General features: G+C 45.9%; 1 protein-coding gene across 1 annotated transcript in view; it reads left to right on the top strand.

The window, feature by feature from the left end:
• Positions 1–2,446: 2,446 nt before the first annotated feature.
• ABCA12 (ATP binding cassette subfamily A member 12) overlaps positions 2,447–21,145 on the top strand; it is an 80,225-nt gene continuing 61,526 nt past the window's right edge. The window contains exons 1-4 of the mRNA XM_014310280.1: positions 2,447–2,515; positions 6,409–6,502; positions 18,673–18,820; positions 21,067–21,144. Coding sequence (XP_014165755.1) covers positions 2,447–2,515; positions 6,409–6,502; positions 18,673–18,820; positions 21,067–21,144 — 389 coding nt within the window. The remainder of the gene's footprint in view (positions 2,516–6,408; positions 6,503–18,672; positions 18,821–21,066; position 21,145) is intronic.

Here is a 21,145-nt window from a genome sequence, read left to right on the forward strand (position 1 = left end):
TCTGTGGGGTGATTCTTCCTGCCCTGGAAGCTGCAGCCCCTGCAGGGTGATGAGGGCTGCAGTACAGGGGATGAATCATGGTTCTAATCATTTGCATTGGTTAAAAATCACAGTTCAGAGCTCCCCTGAGAGCTTCCTCAGCTCTGTGGGCACAGAAACAGATGCTGCTTTTCTTCTCAGTGATCTGAACCACCCCTCAGTGGGTTTGCCCTTCAGCCCAGAAGAGCCCCAGTTGTTCAACCAGAGGAATAAACCAACTGAGGATGTATTAGGAGAGGGAAGAATTTGGCTTTTCCCTCCTTTCCCCCTCTTGGTATTTGCACACTTTGGCACACTGGGACATGTTCCTGCTCTGGTCACTTTGTCCACAGCCTCCTGTGCCATCTGCAGGAATTATTAAGTACAGGAATTTAAAAAAGCAGAAGATTATAATGGTTTAATGAAGTCCTCATCCTGTCTTCTGGAATGGGAATGCTGTGGTGTTTGGGGAGATGAATGCAGGTGCTCTGAGAGCCAACTGACATTGAGTTATTCTGATTTTACAGTGATGATCTTGAACAAATTATCCTTTGGGTACTTCCCAAGGGGAATATTTGTTGACTCAGTTCACAAAGGAAGTAAGGATGTGCATTTGCTTGGGAAAATTATTATCCAAATCACAGTGCTCTTTTGAAACAGTTGTTTGACTGAATACCAAAAAGAAGCAATCAGACACTTGCCTTAGAAGACCTTGGCAAGGCAGTGAATGGTGAAATTATAAATTTCTTCTCTCTTACCCCCTCAGAGCAGAATTATCTATATTTGGATTTCTTTTTTCAGCCCCAGAGAGGAAGTGAATGAAGTTTGCAAATCCTGTTTGGACCAAATGCAGTGAATCCAGCTGTGCTTCCTGTGTGGAGCTGAACTGAAACAGTGTCCCAAGGAGCAGTGCTTGTTCTCAACTCCCAGACCCAAATGAGATCCCTCTCCCTCCTAAGGATATTTGGTAGAGAAATAAAAAGGGAATGTAGAGCTGGAAGGTTAGACATTTAGGTTTCTTCCCATTGCTATTAAGACTATACCAGGGAAGCCTTTTAGGTTAATTTTAGCTCCAGCTTCACTCCCACTGATGGAATGTCCAATCTGTTTAGGCTGGAGGTATGTGGGGCAGGGACTGTTCTGGATCTGTTGTCATTCCCACCTTTGCAGTGCTTTCTCAACAATCCAGAGAAGCTGTTTCCCTTCACCAAGTACCACATCTTTCTCTTCGTCTCAGTGCTTTCAGCAGCCCTTGAATCAAAACTCCTCTGCTGCCACCTCCACTCTGGCCCCTGGGTGGAGTTTGGCAAGGACTCCTTCAAGATGGTTTTCATTTTTGAGGCCTGAAGTTAGTTTGTGGCTGAAAGAAATGCCATGCACAGGAATGTTTTTTGGATGTCTTTTGCGGAATGTGCTGAGAACAGTGAGATGTGGATATGTGATTTTGTGGATATGCTGAGAACATTGCTTACCACGTGCTTCAAGGATGGTCTCAGTGTTAGCAGACACCCAAGGGGGACCAGAGCTCTTCCAGCTGACCAGAGCCCATCAGACAAATCCATATTTCAGATTTATGCTGCTCCTTTTGTGCAATGAGCAGTTCCCTGTGCTGTCATTGCTTCCCTCTGTACCTGCCTCTTCTCTTTCCTCTCATCTTTGGCTCTTCTTTTTAGGTACCACTAGCTTGGGAAATTCAATGATTAGTTGCATAATGAGTATTTAAACCACACTAATGCTCTGAAATCTTGTGAAATCTGACCCATTCTCAGGGGACTTGGTGTGTTTCATGGAAACCAGTCAGTGAGAACCCCAGGACTTGATTTCCTGGAGGAAAGGGAAGATGCAGGAAGCCAAGCTGTTGGATCAGTCCCTGAGATGCAGGCTGTGGCTGTGGATGCTTTCTCCCCAGGCATTCCCTATGAACTCAGGGAAGTCAGACTGGCCTGGCAAGTGGCCTAACTCTGCTGCTGCTGACACCTCTCCAGCAGAAGTGGTGTGTGGGCAGACAGGGAGTTTCATCATGGGGAGGAGGAGGAGGCATGCATCACCTTTTGTTTAAGCAGAAGCATCTTTTTGGAATGCTATCCATTTTATCTGGGAGGGCTTGGACAGGGAGCATCCAGGAGAGGCTGGATATTGTAATTAACACAAGTGGAGGCAGGCTGCTGCATCTGCCCGCCCGCCCAGAGAGGAAGAACCTGTTGAATTTGCTAGGAGCTATTGCTGTGAGGACAAGAGCCACAGTTCCTGGGAGTACAGCAGCCACAAGTGGATGGAGTAGCTGCTTCAGAGCTATGCTGTGGGGAAGAGGCAGAGGCCTGGATTTTGGACACTGGATGCCCTTTTGGGTTAGAGCCTCCACTTTTGCCTCCTAAGCGCGGGGAGGAGGAACACGCGGCCCCCTCGCTCTCGGTCGGGTGAGCCAAGGATGGCTGCACTCTCCCAGCACCTCAGGATCCTGCTCTGGAAGAACTGGCTGAGTGTCAAGAGACAGCTGGTGAGTGTGGGAACAGAGGAGTGCAGGAGGGAGAACCTGGAAACACCCGGAGCTGAGGAGCGAGGGGGGCACTGCAGAGAGGATGGTTGGGCTGTTGGAATGGGAGGGTGGTGGTAGAAGCAGAAGGAAGGAAGGGAATGGCACAGAAGTGAAGATGGGTCTTGTGTGAAGTCAGGAAGTGAAGATGGGTCTTGTGTGAAGTCAGGAAGTGAAGATGGGTCTTGTGTGAATCTCTAAAGTCCAGACTGATTACCATGGATGCCTCTCTTGTTCCCTCAGGACAATGTCTGTGCAAACAAAACCATGCACAGACTCGTGCGCAGACCCGAGTTAGGGCTGCAGTTCTGTACCTGCTGCCATGTGAGAAGACCCTGTGCCTGCTGCACAGCCTCTGAGGAGCCCCTGGGTTCTGGGGGTGATGGGGCTGCCCTTACACAGAACCATTTGTAAAGGATGGATAACAAAAAAGTAGCTCAGATGATAGTTTTGTTATCCAAGAGAGATGCAGGTAGGACAGGTTTCCAGTGCAGTCCAGTGTGCTGCAAATCAAACAGCCCAATGATTTTTGTGTCTGAAAGATAAACCATTGCCAGAAATGTCCAGAGAGGGATCTGAGCTGCAGCAGCATCAGGGAGCAAACATTCCTTTGGGAGGCATTACATGGCCAGGCAGAGTAGTGTTGTTCCAGTCCAGTTTTGGTCCAGCTGTGTGGTATTTTCAGCAGAAGCCTGGGCAGTTCAGGGGGCTGCACCATAACCTGTGCTCCAGAAACCCAAATGTGGTGGGGTTTAAACTTGCCCTGGTGGAATGGAAACCTTGGCAGGCACAGGAAGTGCTGGCTGAAGAGAAGTGTCCATGGAGGGTGTGATGTGAGGGTGAAGTGAAAGGCCTTGTATGACTGTGTGCTTCTGCAAGGTCTGTTCCAGCTTACCTTGCCCTATCTCCTGGTTGTGGAGCCTGATTCAGAGGGATGCTGAGTGCCTCTGACTCCTGTGGATATGCTGTGTGCCTCAGAGCCTTCCTCACTGCTGCATAATTCACTTTTACTGAGATGCAGAAGAATCCCCATAAATTACCTCTAATTTCTCAAGAGAAATTGTAACGGCCTCGTTAAAAGCAGAGGGCTTGGGTCCCTTTTAGCTCTTGTGTACCCTGAGCAAATGCCACCTAAGCCCTACCTGTTCTTCTGACCACTGTCTGGCTTGCTGTAATTCTGGTTTCCTGTGGAGTTGAAATATCAGCTCTGGAGAACTGAAATGTCAATTAAAATAAAAATCTGGCCACTGCTGACTATTTTATGGCAGCATGCCTTGCAACCCTCCTTAATTTCCCTCTCTTGCTCCAAATTAGGGAGCTTGCTCAGGCTGAGGAGGGTGTGAGGAGGTAAACCCAGATCTTTCTGGGAGCAGTGTTGGGCCCGAATGCCAAAGGGAACTGGAGATATTGGTGCCTCTTGTGTCTTGCACTTCATTATTTAAACAGAGGCAGGAAGGGGAGAGAAAATGTGCACTCACCCAGAGATCCTAAGTAAGCCCTGAGAGATTAAATCAACTTTTAGCAGTGAAATAATCCAGCAACTAAGAGATTATGCAACCTACATCACAGTTCTTAATGTCCCAAGAGCCAGATTGAGGTTGGTTGTGGTTCCATTGGAGTCAACATGTTCTACCTGCAGTTTGGCCAGGGTGGTTGTCTTGTTTTTGTTTATTAGAAATGCCTGGGACAGTGGGAATGCTGTGATGTTGCAACTGATGTGCCCAGCTACTATTAAATCCAATTAAGTCACAGGACAGAGATACTGAGAGAAGACATGTCTGGAAAGTGGGGAGTGTAAGCTCAAAATGGGGAGGGACAATGATTTTCCTGAGTAGGAGCAATCAGTATTCATTTATTGTCCCAGGAATGTGACAGATGTCCAGCCCTCCCTTTAGGCAGCTTCTGACTAATATCAGTTTCTGTGCTGTTACCCCATAATTTTACTTTAGCCTGTGTGGTGCTAAACAAGGAGGACACATTAATAATACCATTTGCATGAGAATTAATCACAGTTAAACTGCATGTTTGGGGACTGATTATAGGGAAAGCATCTGATATAAAAAATTACTAAAATATGTCAGTGCCAGTGATGGATCTTGTTACAGGTTGGCAGTGTATACATAAAAAGCAGGAAGGCTATTGTCTGTCTAAGCTAAAATGTGGCTGAATGCTAAAATTATAGGAGCACCTCTGAAGGGGTGTGTGGGGAGGTGCCTTGTGGTTTGATGTCTGTCACTTACCTATTTTGGGGCATGAATTTGCTGCTACTTTCAAGCCTGAGTCACCTCAACAGGGACGATAGGGATGGAGTTGCTGTAGAACAACCATCTTTAAGCTGAATTGCTCTCCAGGATTTGTCTGTCTGTTTGGCTTTATGTTCCAGTGAGTGTTACAGGAAATGAAAACACGGTTATGGGCTTGGAATTACTTTGGAAAAACAGCTTTGGGTAAGATGTACTGATCTTAAAAAAAAAAATAGCAACACAATGATGAAAAATGGGATTATTTTGAAGAAAGACATCTTTGCAGTTCCAAAAATGGGCATGAAGATAGAACAGCAATTTTGTAGCACAGAGTAGTTTCAGTTTAACTACTGATGGATGGAAAACTCTTAAGCTAGTAAGTGTGGGAGCCAGCTCTCCACTAGTGCAAAAGCAAGGGTTTATTTGAATAATTAAAATTTCCTAGCTCACAAAACTCCAAGGTTTGTATTTTAAGATTTTGGGCATCCTCCCTAGATTGGTTTACTATACTAGATGATTAATTCTAGTATACTAAATGATTAATTTACTATACTAGATGATTAATTCTAGTGTTTTCTTAATTCTTGTCCATTAAAAGGAGCAACCCTCATGTCTGAGGCAAGAGTTCTATACATGTTCGTGTGTTTTCCAACACATTAGGGCAATATTACATTATTTCTCTTCCACCTTAAGTTAGATATCTGGAAGAAATTCTTCCCTGTGAGGGTGGGGAGGGCCTGGCACAGGGTGCCCAGAGAAGCTGTGGCTGCCCCTGGATCCCTGGCAGTGCCCAGTGCCAGGTTGGATGGGTTTGGGGCACCCTGGGATAGTGGAAAGTGTCCCTGCCCATGGCAGGGAGTGGGGCTGTATCAGCTTTAAGGTCCCTTTAACCAAAACCATTCTGGGAATCATCTCAGCTCATGTGTATGGACTGCTACAGTCTGGAGATGGAAAGGTGCCAGGGATTTGGGCTGCTGGGGTCAGAAGTTCTTATAAGAGGTTTTTTTTGATGATGGGTGTTCGGATGTGTGTTCTGTAGGCTGGTTGCACAACTCTATAAACCACTTCCTCTACCATGCTTGAGCTCTACATCTTGTGAATGACCACTGTGCAGATCCTTCCTTCCAACTGTACCACGAGGATCCACTGGTTGTGAAAAACAGCTACATTTTGTTTTGGGAAAACTGCTGTAGGCTTGTCCAACACTTTAATTTTGGGGTGTAGGTCAACTGAAGTCCTATTTACCCATCATTTCACTGAAAGTGAAACCAAGCTTTCACACTGCAGCTGCTTTATCTTCTGGTTGGTGCTTCCCAGCATGCCTTTACTGTGACATAGCAGTGTCTCAAAGCTGGGTAAACACAGTCCCCCATAATTATCAGCCAAACTGAAACCTTGGGCACCTCTCAGCCTTGTTATTTGCTCTTAAAATCTTCGGTAGTTTTTCTTCCTGAATAGATAATGCTTGGATTTTAATTGTATGCATGCCAAGACAGGTGTGATTTACAATGCACCTCATAACTCACTTGGGGAACTGCTTGTACATTCCAGACAGGCTCTGGGTGACATCAATGCCACAAACATAACCAATTTATTTTCATTGCTCTTTTATAGGTATGGTCGTTTGTTTTAATTTCCTGGCCCGTGGTTGTTTTCATAATCTTGGCCATTATCCGTCTCAAATTCCCTCCAGAGCCACAGCAAAACTGTAAGTAACTGGTTTGTGTTTATGTCTGTGGGGTTTAGTTCTCATTTCAGTGACTGATGTGTTCATTTGATGTGTTTTGTTACTTTTACAAATTTGGCTCCGTGTAGTTTCCAGTGGAGATTTCCTGGGATGCATCATGCTGTAAATAAAATGTGTGTGCTCCTCTGAGGTTGTTTCTGCTCATGGTTTTTTGGTTTTTTTTTTTCCAAATTAGCTTTATAATTAGAAAACAACCTTAAAGAACTGTCTCATCAAGATTTATTTGGATACTGCAATATAAATTTCCAGCATAAACTGAGGGAGAAGAGGGCAGCTGGGGGAGAGCTTACTCAGTAAAATGAGTGAGGGCAGAGGCTGCAAGTGTGATTATGCAGGTGAGGTGGCAAACATGAGGTTGGTCAACATGAAAGGTTTTACCTTGTGCATGCCACAGGCAAAATGTGCACATTAAAGTATCTCACTGCTAAGGCTCAGCTGAAGAGTGATAACTTCCTTGGCTCCTGGGACCTGATGGTGCATGTCAGCCCCTTGTAATAAAAACAGCAGCTCCTTGGGTGGCTCAGGAGTTGTTGAGGGTCAAATGGGTTTGCACAAGCTGGTTCTGCTTGCAAGCCTTGCTCCTTGGGTCAGGAAGTGTCCATCCTCAGAGCAGGGATGCACTTGGATCTGTTCTAAAGCATTTCTGCTGATCAGTGAGTCCTTACCACCATCAGAAGCATGTCCCAGCCCTGGGCACATTTGCTCATGAAGTTATAGAGCAAGGAGTTCATCCAGTTGGGAGCTTTTTTACCTTTCACAGTGTTAGTTTTGAGTTGAATCAAATGATAAAGCCATGGAAGGGTTTGGCTTAGAAGGGACCTTCAAGATTTTCAGCACCTGGTTGATGGCACAGACACCACCATGGGTGACCCACGTGAGGCTGGCATGGGCCTGCAGGAGCAAAGCCCTGGCATGGGCAAGGCTGGGGGTTTGTATTTGGGGCAGCAGGACAGGAGACAATGCCTGGCAGCAGAGGAGACAAGCAGTTGGCTCCCAGTGTTTGCAGCTGTCCCATGTGTGAGATGTGCTTGGGAGGGATCTGCCTCTGAGCCCTGGGAATGTTCACCCTGGTGTGATTCTCTGGTTAGAAACTCCTCTTCCTCTGTGAGGTGTGAGACAGGAGCACACTGTGACAAGTATCAGACATGCAATTAGAGTCCTTGTTACAGAGAGCTTACAGCCTAATCCCACTGAAGCATTGTGTACCTCCTTCTGTAGGCAGGGATGTAGGCAAGTTCTTCCTGAAAGTATTCTTTAATGGGAAAGGACATTGTTGAAGTGTTGGGATCATTTTTGAACCCCAAGCCCATCTGCTATCAGCAAAAGACCTCTTTAGGCATGTTATATATTCCAAGTTCTCCCAAATTCCCTGGAACAAGTTGGAGCAGGCAAGACAGGACACGCTGTACTTTGTGAAAACCCTGGATTCTGCCAAGTGTGGAAATGGCAGACCTCCACGCTGCCCCACCAGTTGTACTTCCTGTCCCCAATAAATCAGATAAGTTGGATGTCAAGGGAGCCATCTGGATGGGGAAATATTTATTCTTTTATTTGACATGGTTATTAGTTTGAACCTATATTTATTTGGAGTGTTTTTGCACTGGATGATCACATCTCTGCCTTAATGAATTAACAGCAATCATCTTATGAACTGCAAGTAGCACCAGCAGTTGTGCTTTGCAGGAAAGGGGAAAGTTGGGCAGTGTCTTTGGATGAGTTCCCTTTCCTTCTGCAGATTAATTTTATTTCAGTACAAGTCCTCAGTAAGTGTGTGAGTAGGCGTCTGTCTCTCTTAGAAGTGGATGATAGGAACTCTCAATTGCAAGAGAGGTTTTTTGCTGGAAAATAATGGTTTTGGTGTATTCTTGTGATCCAGATGTTCAGAGACCATCTAAGAATCCTGAGGGAATAGAGAAGGATGCTAACCAGAGCATCAAACAGCCAGTTTCTGCTGCTATTATAGTTAAATAAGAACAGTTGCTTGACAATTACTCTTTTTTTTTTTTTGACAACTGGAAAAAACTGTATCAAACTTTTTGCTTGAAAAGCAAAAGATAAATCACTTGAGAACTTTCCTTTTTGATAGAAAAGCAGGCGGGGGTGGACACATCTAGGAAAACTATTACAGGAGGGGATTTTATTCATTTTATTCATAAAATTCACCTTATGCTGAGTTCCAGTGCCTGCCTTAAGACAGAATTGTTAAGTAGTGACAAGAAATTGTTTCCAGTTCTGCTGTCAAGAGATTATTGCAGGTAGACAAAAGTCAGGAAGCCCAGAATCAATGGCACAGAGATGGAATAAGCTACTCAGATGTGAGGTTTGGAGCCTTAGAGATAACCCCACAGAAAATCCCACTCTGTACGCTTATCTTGTGTATTCAGAGCCACAGAAATATCATGAAATCTATTATTTTTTTTCAATTAAAACAGCTCAAATTGAAGACAGTAATTTCTTCTGAAGGCCAGCTAATACACATTGAATAGATGGAGGATTATGTAGAGAAATTACCTGGCAAATATCAGTCAAGGGTGAACAAATGGCAAGGGTTTCCTGCAGGAGCAAGTTGCTTGTGCTGAATTATATTGTGTAGCACTTAATGCAAAGGGAGCTTGTGCCAGGCTGAGCTTCAGAGGGAAATGACATGCCAAATAAATGTCACCACTCAAGAGCTGCTCATAGGAGAACTAAGAACTGAGGAAAACAAGGAGCTGAGGTCTGATAAATAATTTTCTTCACAACTAAAGCATCTTGTATCTAGGAGGTAAAAAAACCCCTATCTCTCTTCTTTATTCAGGGATTCTGTTTGATGATGTGTTTCCAGGTCAGCAGAGATTGTTGTCAGGAGAAGTGAAAAAGAGATTTCACTGTCTGCATACCCAGTTTCTGTGATGATCCCAGAGTCTTACAAACAAAATCCCCATCCAACTTACTATTCACATTGCAGTTGTGACTTCTGACCCTTTTATTCCAGCCTTTGTCTTTGCTAGGAGACTTTGGGATGTGTATGTGTGGAATAGGAAACTCTGGACTGGAAGCCTGCAGGTGAAAGCCACTGGGTTTGATGGTATCACCCAGACTTTTGTGCCTGTACCACCTGTTTTCTAGAGCAGGGACACAAATCCCTTTCCATCCTCCAGGTTTTAGCAAGATGTGGGAGTTGTGTGCGAGATACAATCTGTCCCTCAGGGCTCAGCCCACTCAGTCTGCAGAGGAGCCCAATTACGCTCCTTGCTTTAACGAGCTGTCACACCCTGTCACACCCTCCCCGCCCGATTTCTTCCTTTCCTGCTGGCCTCCTCTCCCCTTCTGTCAATTGAACCTCGTCAGTATTCCCGGTAGGAGCTCTCTTGGGTGTGGTTACAGAGCCCTGAGCTGTGGGGAGGATGTGGGACAAACCTCACCCCTGTTAGACCCCGGGTCTTCTCCAGTGGCACTCCCAGGTCTGTCGAACCTGTGCCTTATTCACAGACAGTTCTTCATGGGAAGCAGCTGTGCTCTTGGGTCTGCTCTTAAATCCACCACATTCTGCCAGGGAATTCCTTGGCACAACTTTCCCCAGTGAAGCACTTTCTACCCTTCATCTCTGCCCAGAATTCCCCCCCAGATTTCCCCAGCGTTGTGGAGATGCCTGCGAGGGTGCATTGCATTCACTCAGAGATGATTTCAGAGACACTCAGCAGCAGAGTCCTCCAGGAGGCTGCTCTTTGCAGCCAATATTCTGGGGGAATATCATCAGTACCAGCACAGCTGTTTGGGTCTAGCTTAGAGTCAGAGCTGTGTGGCACAGCACTGTGGAGGAACAAACTCTGTTCTCATTCTTGGCTCCAGTGCTCCTGGGAGAAGGAAGGCTCAGGATAGGTTCTATCTCTGAGCTGCATCCCATTCAGTCTTACTGTGATGGATAGCTAGGATTTGAACAGGTCCAGAACTGGCTGGAAAAATCAGAACAGGCCCCTGAGCAGAGCTCTCTGATGCCTTAGAAGGTATCTCACCTGGAAGTGAGAAAACTCTGAAAATATGCTGTACTTGATAGGAATTTGCCTCTTAGTTGGAGGCACCTGTATTCATCTCTTTTCCCAGTAATGTGGAAAAATTAATAGGTTCCCATGCTAATTACAGGGAGTTGGGATGATGGCTCAGCTGCACAGGCCACTCCATTCATTTGGATAAGTCATGGATATTTATGCAAGTCATAATCCACCCCCAATCAGCCTATTCTGCACACAGACAAGCACACAGCAGACTTCAGGCTCTCCTTCACCACTTGCCTGTGGTGGAGCAGCCCCATTCCTTGTGCTCCTTTACACTGCTTCATTTTCCTCCCCTTCTTTTCTGTCAGTTTTTCCCCCTTTCTGCACATCAGATTTTTTTATCTGATGCAGTCTGCAGCGATTAGGAAAATACCTCACCAAGTCTCTGACTTTGGCATGAATGCTTTGTTCCATTCTGTTGTGCTAGGGAGCAGACTGCCATACAACCCTCTGTTTCATTAAACCAGAGCTGAAGAGGGTATGGATTGTATTAATTAACCCCACATTTGCTGGAATAAACATATACACTGATCTCCTTGCGTGCAGAAGCAGTGCCCAGCCATACAGTTCCTTGTTTTTGCCTTGGCTTGGAGATCATCTGCTTAAAGAGAGCACTGTGATGTTTGTAATGCCTCCCTTGTCATATCTCCACACTTCCCTTTCTTTCCACAGACTCTTCTGCCTTCCGGGGTGTGACTGAAGGATGTTCAGGGTTGGAGCTGGGAACTCCTGACTTCCCACTGTGATTTTTCCTTCCTCACTGAAGCAGGGCCTTGGGGCCGTCACTTAATTCTGATTGACTTCCTGAAACATCTCAGTCCAGGCTCTGGGATCTAAAAGGGCAGAGGTATTTTTCCAAAGGTGCTGAGCAGCTTGGCTTAGACTGGAATTAGCAGTTGTTGATGCCTGTGTTTTTGGAAAGGAGATCACTTTTGGTTAAAGAATCTAAACCTGGGCTCTGGAGGCACTCAGCATTGAAAGATGTTGGTTGGGTAAACACAGTTTTTGTGCAGGTGTTTTTGCAAAAGTCTAGATATGGATTTAAGCTTTTAGGTTCCAGTTTCTTTCTGGGAAATGTCCTGACTCTCTTCTTAGCTCCTCTTTGGGTAGGATTCATACAGACAAGATCAACCTGGCTGTGTTACAAGACTAGGTTAGCCTTGTCTGCATTAAATATTGCTTTCAAAGAGCCCTCTAGGAAAAGGGCTTGTGTGCAGTTACTGCTTTCTCCTGGTGTGTTTGTGCTTCAGGCAGTGGAGCATCCCTTCCTAGCACTGTCAACCTCCTCAGCTCTGCCCTCATCTCTGTCATTTCCCCACCTTGCCCTGAGTTTGCAATACCTCTTCCAAGTGTTCCAGGTTCCTCCTCCTCTCCTTTGTTCCTGTCTTTGGTGTGGAGGTTCTTTCTCCTCCCTTTACACCTGCTGCTCTTTGGCTCCTTTGTGATTTTTATGCTCTCTGCTCTTTATGATCAGTCCATGAACCTGATGTGATCAGATTGCAGTGCTGATTTTTACTTTATTAAATAAGGAGGTGGAAGTGGAAGGTCTGTGGTTGAGCAGAACCAGCTTGCCCAGTCTTAATAAGCATGGAAGTAGATTGTGTCTGCTCTGGGCTGGTCTCATTGCAGAGCCTGAAGTGCTTGGGGGAAGAATTGGGCAACAAAATGAAATGTTTCTTCCGTGGAGACCACAGAGGGAGGGAGGAGTCTGGCTGTGAGTTGTCTGCTGCTTTGATTGCAGTGTTCTGGGCTGAGGACATCCTGAGAAAACAAGGGTCCTGTTGCTGTAAAGATAAAAAAATGCAAGGCTTTAAATCTCACCCAGCCACACTGGGTGTCCAGGGGGCTTGGATGGATTTATCTGGGGTCCCGCTGTGCTTTCATGTCAAAAATCAGGAGATGCAAAAGGAAGCTGTAGTGAGGGGGGGATCAGTCTGTTCTGCCATGTCTCAAGTGAAAAGATGAGATGAAATGGCCTTAAATTGTGCCAGAGGAGGGTCAGATTAGATATTAGAAAAAAAATTGCACTGAAATGTCACAGCAATAGATGTGCCAGGGCAATTAAATATTCTGTTTTAATAGGTAAGGCATAAGCCAACTGGGTATTCATGTATAAAAAGTGTCCTGCTTAAAAATTAATTTCATCCCATAGATTTGATGATTTGGTTTAGTTTTTGGAGAGAGATTCAAAGTCCTAGCATTAGCATAAAGCTTTGTACAATAAAAAAATAAAAATAGGCAGCTTCAGTTGTTACTGATAAATAGATGTGAACAAAGCTGGAAATGGACAGTTGTGTGTGGTTGGAGGGAAACAGGATCTTTGTCATGTCATGAACAGGCACTTTTGTCTTTTTGGCTGTTGAAAGAAGCAGAAATTAAAATTTAACGTGATGCTGTGTGACAATGAGAAAGACTAGAAGGAAAGCCAGGAGGTTGTGTGTGCACAAACACAGCCAAACATTTGGCACAGAAACTTAGAAGGAGGTGACCAGAGCAGGGCATATTCTCACTGGGAGTTTTTGTGACTCTTGAGATAAATATGGATCACAGCTGATAAACAGTTTGGGGTCTTTTGCTGCTCTGGGTTAGGCTCCCATTGCTCAGGGGTGGTGTTAAGAGAGTGTGTAGGAGCACAGCACAGAGTGTTTCCTCCATTACAAAAACCCTGAAAGTTTTAAGCTTTCTTCAGCCAGGAGCTGAAGTGGTTTGATCCATGTGATCATTTTAGTAGCTGCTGACAAATCTATTTTTGTGAATTTGCCTAATTCTTTTGAAATCAATGTCTGCTTTATCCCATGGCAGTAAGTTCTACAACATTTTGGTATTTGTTACAAAAATGTGTTTTCAGTCCTGTTTGCTGGCTATGTCTTGATCTCAATGTGTTTTGCTGTCCCTGTGTTGTGAGGGGTGACCATTTTTCACCCTTTTACTCACTGATTCCTAACTTTATTCATTTCTTTACCAAGCCACTTTTTGGCCACTTTTTCCCTAGCTGAAAAGTCCCAGTTATGATGTTGCCTTATATGATTTGGCAATGATTGAATGTATTTCCAATTAAACACAATACTTTCTAATGAAACCATTGGCTCATTAGTGCCTCCAATTCACCAGAGCTGAGATCTGTATGGATTTTTTATAATTTTTTTTATGAACTGTGGGAGGGATCTGGAAGGACTTAGAGCATAGGTAGTGAGAGAGTGTATGGATTTTGAAGGCAAGAGAATTTTTTCATGCCCAAGTAGTGGTGATACAACCCTAAACTAGAGGTAGGTAGAAACCAGAAAAATTCAGCTGGGGGCTGCTGTGGTCATGGTGCTGTGCCTCTGATGTGCTGAATTCCTGGCTGGATCTGCAAATGGCTGGACTCAGCTATAATGCAAATTCCACAAACCTCAGTGCAGTGGAAGCAGCAAAATCAATGTGGCAACGTGAAACATGGTCCATTTAGGTTTAAATATTTGGGTCAATTTCAATTAATCTTATAGACCACAGTGAAATAGTCATTTTCATCCCTCTTGTATGACATTTAGAACCACCCTGACATTTCTCATTGGTATTATACCAAGCACCTTTACCTGAAGAAAACAAAATGTTTTGCTTGTGTGTGCTGGAATTTACAACATTCAGAAAAATAGGAGAAATTAATTTTCCCTTTTTTTTATTCTGAATGAGTGCAAATGGGGAAAATCCAGAATTACCAGTGGCATGCATGCATTAATTGGTATCTTATGTTTGTTGTTAGTGCTCTGCATTCCTTGGTTCTCTCCAGCTCTTGGAGATGTGGCTGGCCTGGTTAGATGCTACTGAACAGGGAGAACCAGCCCGTGCAGCACTGAGCCCTTGGCCTCCTCTGCCCCTTGGGATGCCTCTTTCCTTCAGTGGGGATAGGAAATCAAAACTCTCTGTCTGAACACACAGTAAAAGCCTCTGCACTTGGGATTCTGCTGCTGGCAGACCCAAAGTCAGGCTTTGCTAACAGGATACAGATCTGGGCTTGGATTTGGGTTGTAGAGGTGTCAATTTGGTCAGAAATATGAGAGGGTGATCTCTCAGCTCAGACATGTGGCAGCAGTGGGTGCAGTGATCTCTCCCCCTTGACTCGTGGGCACTGGTAGTGGAACCCTTCAAGGAAAATTGGAGTTGTAGGAAATTAGGAGGTTTAAAGCTAAAGAAGTGGGGCGATTGAAAAAAAATTTTTGTCATGTGTTGTGGGTCTGCTCTAGTGTGTGATGTGGGATCATCAAGTTGGGGCTTGAATATTGCATTGCCATAGGTTTGAGTGGGAGAAGGAGCTGCCTGTGGAAGACAAAGGAATTCCCAACAGTAGAAATACAGCAGAAGTCTCTAGTGAGGGTGTTACACTTCAGGGAAACTATCACCATGGAAATACTGTCCTTTAAAATTTACAGAGCAGGTGCAACTCTCCTTCTGTCACATTTGCTAGCTGGTGCTTCCATTGTGCACTGGTGTCACTGGTGTGCTGGATAAACCTCAGCCAAGGCAGGGACAGGTCAGGATGGAGGTCTCCTGGAGCAGCTTCCTCCCTGGCCATCCATGCAGGGGTTACAGGGCCAGCAGGGAATTCATCTGGCCCTGGGAATTTGGCTCTGCAATGAGACCAGCCCAGAGCAGACACAATCTACTTCCATGCTTATTTAGACTGGGCAAGCTGGTTTTGCACAGCCACAGACCTTCCACTTCCACCTCCTTATTTAATAAATTATAAATCAGCACTGCAATCTGATTACATCAGGTTCATGGGCTGATCAGGGAGAACATAAAGAGCAGAGAGCATAAAAATCACAAAGGAGCCAAAGAGCAGCAGGTGTAAAGGGAGGAGAAAGAACCTCCACACCAAAGACAGGAACAAAGGAGAGGAGGAGGAACCTGGAACACTTGGAAGAGGTATTGCAAACTCAGGGCCAGGTGGGGAATTCATCTGGGTGGGCAGGACAGCCCCTGTGGCTCTGTGGGGTCACGTCTCCTCACCACCAGCAAGGGGATGGAGGGCAGGACCATGGAGCAGGGAGAGCATTAATCTCATGGCTCACCTTGGCATCAGTAAATTCCTTCTTTGCAGGATGCAGGGCTGGAAACCAGTTTGGGCCTAACTCACACCACATGGGAATCTGGCCCAGACATTTTGGGTTTTTCTGTGTCATGGTCTCTCTCAAAAATCTTCCTTAATTCTCTAAGTGCTGTCTGAGCCCAGGCCTCTTCCAGAAGAGTCCTCCCTGGCACTGCCACTGCTCCTGTGCCAGGAGCATCATGGGGTAACACTGGTCTGTGACTCACGGATGGATCAGGCCCTGTGGCTGCATCCAGCTGCCAGCAAACTGCTCAGCATCTGCTGAGAGCTGGCAGAGCCTCACCGAGTGCCTCAGCCTCATGGGCCAGCAATGTCCTCACAGACATTGTGTCCCCACCACCAGTGGTAGTGCTTCCAAACTTCAGGTCACAAATTCCTGGCTCTTTATATCTGGGGCTGCTGTTTTAAAAGAGAAGGAAGAACCTTTTGTACAATACCATTGCTGTGTTCTGATGCTGAACACTTCACTGTGATAGAGCAGCTGATTGTTTAATTGCCCACTTAGTCCAAAGTGTGCCATTGAGTCCAATTCTTTGAGTTCAATTAGGGTTGTATCACCACTACTTGAGCATGAAAAAATTCTCTTGCCTTCAAAATTCACACACTGACACTACCTATGCTTTAAGTCCGTCCAAATTCCTCCCATTGTTCATAATTCTAGAATTTGTTATTGCTATGCTTGTACCTCAAGGAATGGTCTTCCTCTGATCTGGATGCATCAGGATTTCTTGCTTAATCAACTCTGTAAACATCTGGAGAAGACCAGTGCTCCCCAGACCCATCCTTGTGTTCCCCTTTCAGCCTTCCCCTGAGGAGTTAGGCAGCTTTGGCTGCTCCTGGTCTGCTAAGAGACATGAGCTGTGTGGGTGTTGGTAGGTGTGGAGGGCAGTGAAGGGTGGAGCTCCTACACATCCTTGTGGCTATGCCCTCCATCCCAGTCTCCATGGCTTCCCACATCTTTGAAGCTTCATTTTGGTAGGGGCAGCCATGTCTGTGGTGTGCATTTTTGGATTGGTGTGCAAGTCAATGCCCTGCATGGCAGTGAGGGTGTGGGAGATGAGAAGGAAGATGAGAGGAAAGTGCCCATGAGTGCAGAATGCTGTGCAGGGTTGTAATTGGTGATCCCAAAGGGCAAACACTGCAGACATGGCAGGGATATTCACCCAAGGGTGCTTCCAGATTAAAGTGCCCTGCTCTAAATTTTCCCTCATGGGCAGCAGATTAATTACCCTGCAACACCTTTAGAGTGGTGGATGCTTGGTCCTGTGGCCCCAACACCAGAAGTTCTGCCTGGAGGTGATAAGGGAGCTCTTTTGCTGCCCTTGGTGCACTGAGGTTACTGAGAGCTGGTTCAGCCAGCTGTGTAACTCCTGAGGGAGGGAGGGGTGTGATTCCTGAGGTGGCCTGAGGGATGCAGGGGTGTTGGGGGAAGCTTCCCACAGCAGGGAGCCTTCTCCATGTTCATGTAATTTTCTCTCGTACTCCTAACTCTCCACTGAGGTGTACACCACCATCAAAGTGGGTACCTGTACCTCTGCAGGTCTCAGAGCCCTCTGTGCTGGTTGCTGTTTTGGCCAAAGCAATGGGAACTCCTGTGCTAAACCATGAGCTCTTGTGTTCTGACCCAAAAATGCAGTGACCAAGTATGCTGAGTAAAGCTCAGGAAAATCCAGTCTCCATCAAGGAGACCAACAGCCCTGGAATCCACCTACCCCTGCCAAGCCCTTTGAGAGCATCCTGGATTTGACCACTGCTATAGTGAATAAATGTTGTACAAATGTAGCTCTGTGTCCTTGTTGGAGGGGTGAGAGATAAAGCCGTGCCTGAGTGAGAGTCTCAGGTCATCTTTGAAGACTAAAGAGCAAGGTAATCAATTACCACAAGCCTGCCCACAGGCCTTCAGCAAATCTGGCTTCTTTCCATAGCAGAAATAATAGCAATGTCCTTTGCCAGGTAATTTTCCAAATGATTATTTTAAATAATATGTTGCTGTGATCCAGCAAAAGAGTTTGGAGATTTATGAGAGCGTTTGTCTGCGAGAGGAAGAGCAGCCATGAACTCTGCGGGCTGGCAGCGAGCAGCACAGGGCAAGAGGCACATCAAACACTCCCAGAGTGTCTCATTGCTCAGGTCCACTCTCTGTCTGGAGAAATGGAGACAGGGACACACATCTCATCCCTCAGCCCTGGCTGCCAGCATCCCAGGTCACCAGGCAGATGGTGCTGGAGCTGCTCTGAGCTGAGAGGACGCACCGGGGGTGGTGGTGATGGATTGCTCCTCTGCGTTCCTGCGGCAGCTCTGCTCAAAAGGCAAAGGATGTTTGTTGGTCCTGGATCCATTGCCCCTTGCTGCGGTAAAAGCTGAGACAAAGCCCTGTTTTAGTAGCAGCAGTGGGTGCAGTGTTTGGCAATGCATTTTATTTCCTGGCTTGGAAATGAAGATTGTGGCTTTGTGTAGAAAACAATCCAACAAGTCTTGGAGAACGTGTTCTCATGGGTGCTTCAGGTTACTCTGGCCATGTGCCTGCTTTCACTTTATTTTATTTTTTAAAGGCAGAATTAGGATACCTTAATCCAAGGAGGATTTTGTAATTTCTTGCCTGTTGTTGTATTTGGGAGAGAAGGGAGGGAATGTGCAGTTGTTTCAGGATCAGCAGGTATCTTCTGAACAAATGGCTTGGCTCTTCTTCCTATTAACTGGGACCCTGAGCAACTGGGTCTAGTGGGACATGTCCCTGCCCATGGCAGGCATGTTGGAACTGGACAACCTTTGAGGTTTCTTCCAAGCCAAACCATCCTGTGATTAAATAGCCTGTGATGACTTTGTCAGTGTTGAGGAGGCTGCTTGTAGTGAGATTTGGCAGATGATATTGCCAGGGTGGAGCCTCAGTGAAACTGAGAATCTGTCCTGTTGTTTAGGAAGGGAAAATAGCACATCCTGAAACATATGGCCAAAAAGTGCATGTCCTGATCATCATAATGGCATTTGGTCTCTCTTTCTCCCTCCAGGTTACCTTGCACCCCGAAACCTTCCCAGTGCAGGCTTCTTCCCGTTCCTGCAAACGGTGCTGTGTGATTCCGATGCCAGGTGTAAGGGCACACCATACACGCCAGAAGATCTGCTGCCAAGGCTTAATGACATCTCACCCCTCAGACTGTAAGGGAATCTGAATATTTCCAGGTGTTAGGAGCTGTAAAACAAAGCCTGTTTCGAGGGGGAGGGAGCATCCATGCATGTCTGTGCGTATGTACAAATTTGTCCACAAGAGATATACTGCAACTACCTGTTCTAAAAGATGTCTGACACTTACAGAATATCAGCTGCAACTGGACACTTCAGAAATAATCACATTAGGGGCAGCTCTCAGTAATATGTCCACTGATTCAGGCTTGAATCTTCTACTGAGGGGAATTTTGCTCCCTGAGAAAAACTCTTCAGCTCACCCAGATCATACAAAGGAACATGTTTTTGCATGACTGTGGGTCGGGTCAGTGAGAAGACTTGCCCTCAGAGCAGCCCAGAATGTTGATCTGCCACTGAGAGGGATCAGTTCAGGATGCTTTGGCTGGAAGTTTGGATGTTAGTTCTGGAGCAACTGCTCTTTGAGCAGGTCCTCCAGGTGCCAGCCAGAATGGGTGTCCTCTCTGCAGGCCATCAGATGTGTTGGGAAGCACATGAAAATGGAGAAACAATTTTTGCTCACAAAAGCACAGAGATTAGCAAGGAGATGGTTGGGCATGTTTTGCCCAGTTTCAGTTTGCTGAAATGAAAATGTTCAGTGGGACCATTTCAACTTCTTGATGTTCCAGTTGAAGTCAAGTAGCATTTGCTTTGAGGCATGCCAGCCAGGGTGGTTTCTACACCTTGGCTGCCCAGTTCTGACAGACCCCTGGGGAACATGCCACGCTGCGGCCTGGCTGGTTCATGGAGCTAAAAATCTGAGCCTCTCACAATGGCCCTGGTTACTCATCTTTGCTTTCAGGTGGGAGGCTGCTCCATAGTCAGAGTCTCAAAATCCCCCTTGGCCAGAGCTTGAGATTCTGAAGAGCTAAAATGGGCCCCACCAGAGAGCACATCAGGCAGTCCTGGGGTTGGTGGCTCCTTAAGGATCCTCCCTAGTGGAGAAGTAATTTCCTAGGCCAATTCAGTGGTCAGAATCTCTCCATGGGTGGGAAGGGTGACTAAGGATATGGGCAACTGAAGTTGCACAAGGTGAATGCTAAACAAATTCAAGGTCATGCAGCAGAAGAGAGGAGGGAAGGCAAAGCCACATGGAGGCTTGGATTCACAGCTCTGTTCCTCAGTGTCATTGTTTTTCCCTGGGCATGTTAAACAATGGCTCATTTGGGGTATTGAAATGAAGAAATGGGAGCTTCTAGTGCCAAAGCTGGAGGTCTTCCATGGGTTTGAATAGCTACAAATCCTCCTTGCTTTCTGCTTTTGGTTTCTGAAAAGCTGTTTAGGAAGTAAGTGGTTTTTCCTGCCAAATGAAAACCAAAGGATTTGGCCAAATTTTATATCAAGAACATGAGTTATTAACAAGCATCTTGACCACTCTTGATACTGGAGGTTGTATGTGGCAAGTATCATTATAGATCGGTGGCCATACCTCCCCTTGCATGGTCAGTGTCAGCCTTGGGGTGTTCTACAAGGAAAAACACCAACTATTAAGTAGCCACAGCAAAACTAGCAGGATGCAGTAGAGTCTAAAACCTCAGGAAAAGATTCCTTGGGAAGGGGAAGGCTCCAGATGAATAGGTGCAGCTCTGCCTCAGGGGTGCAGGATCCCCATTGGTGAGTTTGTTACAAAGTGTTTGAGCTGGGGCCCTTCACTGCCTGGATCTGTTGTTTTGTAATATTCGGCTAATCCAGGCTGTTTTTCTCCTCTCCCATTGTGCAACTCACTGAAGCTCTTGTTAAGCTGTTTTATAACTTGCCCTAAAACTATGTATAACCAGAGGTCAGCAGGGAAAATGGGCAAGGTTCTCCCCTTTGATTCTGTTCCTTAGAGGCATTTACCAAGGTGTGCATGGTAAAGTTGCTTGAAATTTCCCTTAATAAAAGGGAACCAAGTCCAAAAACCAAGCTCAGCAACCTTTTCTCCTGTAGTGGAATGTTTGGGAAGGAGTGGAATGTTAAGGTCCTGTTGTCTGGAAGGATTTCTTGGTAAGGCCACACACTTTATAGCCATGGAGTTCTGGACTTTTGCTTCTCCAACATACGTGCCAGGCCTCCAGAAGGAACCAGGCTTTTGCATAACTCAGATTTCAACACACCTACCATGAAATCCAGCCACAGACACATTCTGAGTTAAAGCAGTAAGTTAATTATAAGAAAGTCTGGCAGTTGTTACAGTTGTCTGTTCTTTTTTTTTTTCTTTTTTCTTTTCTTTTTCCCCCCAGCAAGCACAAGAGCTCATCCAGTGTAGCCAAGGACAGGCAGCCATCACCGTGGAGTGCAGAGGTTCCTGAAAGCAGGAAT

The sequence above is a fragment of the Geospiza fortis genome, unplaced genomic scaffold, assembly GCF_000277835.1.
Source record: "Geospiza fortis unplaced genomic scaffold, GeoFor_1.0 scaffold407, whole genome shotgun sequence".
Lineage (NCBI taxonomy): Eukaryota > Metazoa > Chordata > Aves > Passeriformes > Thraupidae > Geospiza > Geospiza fortis.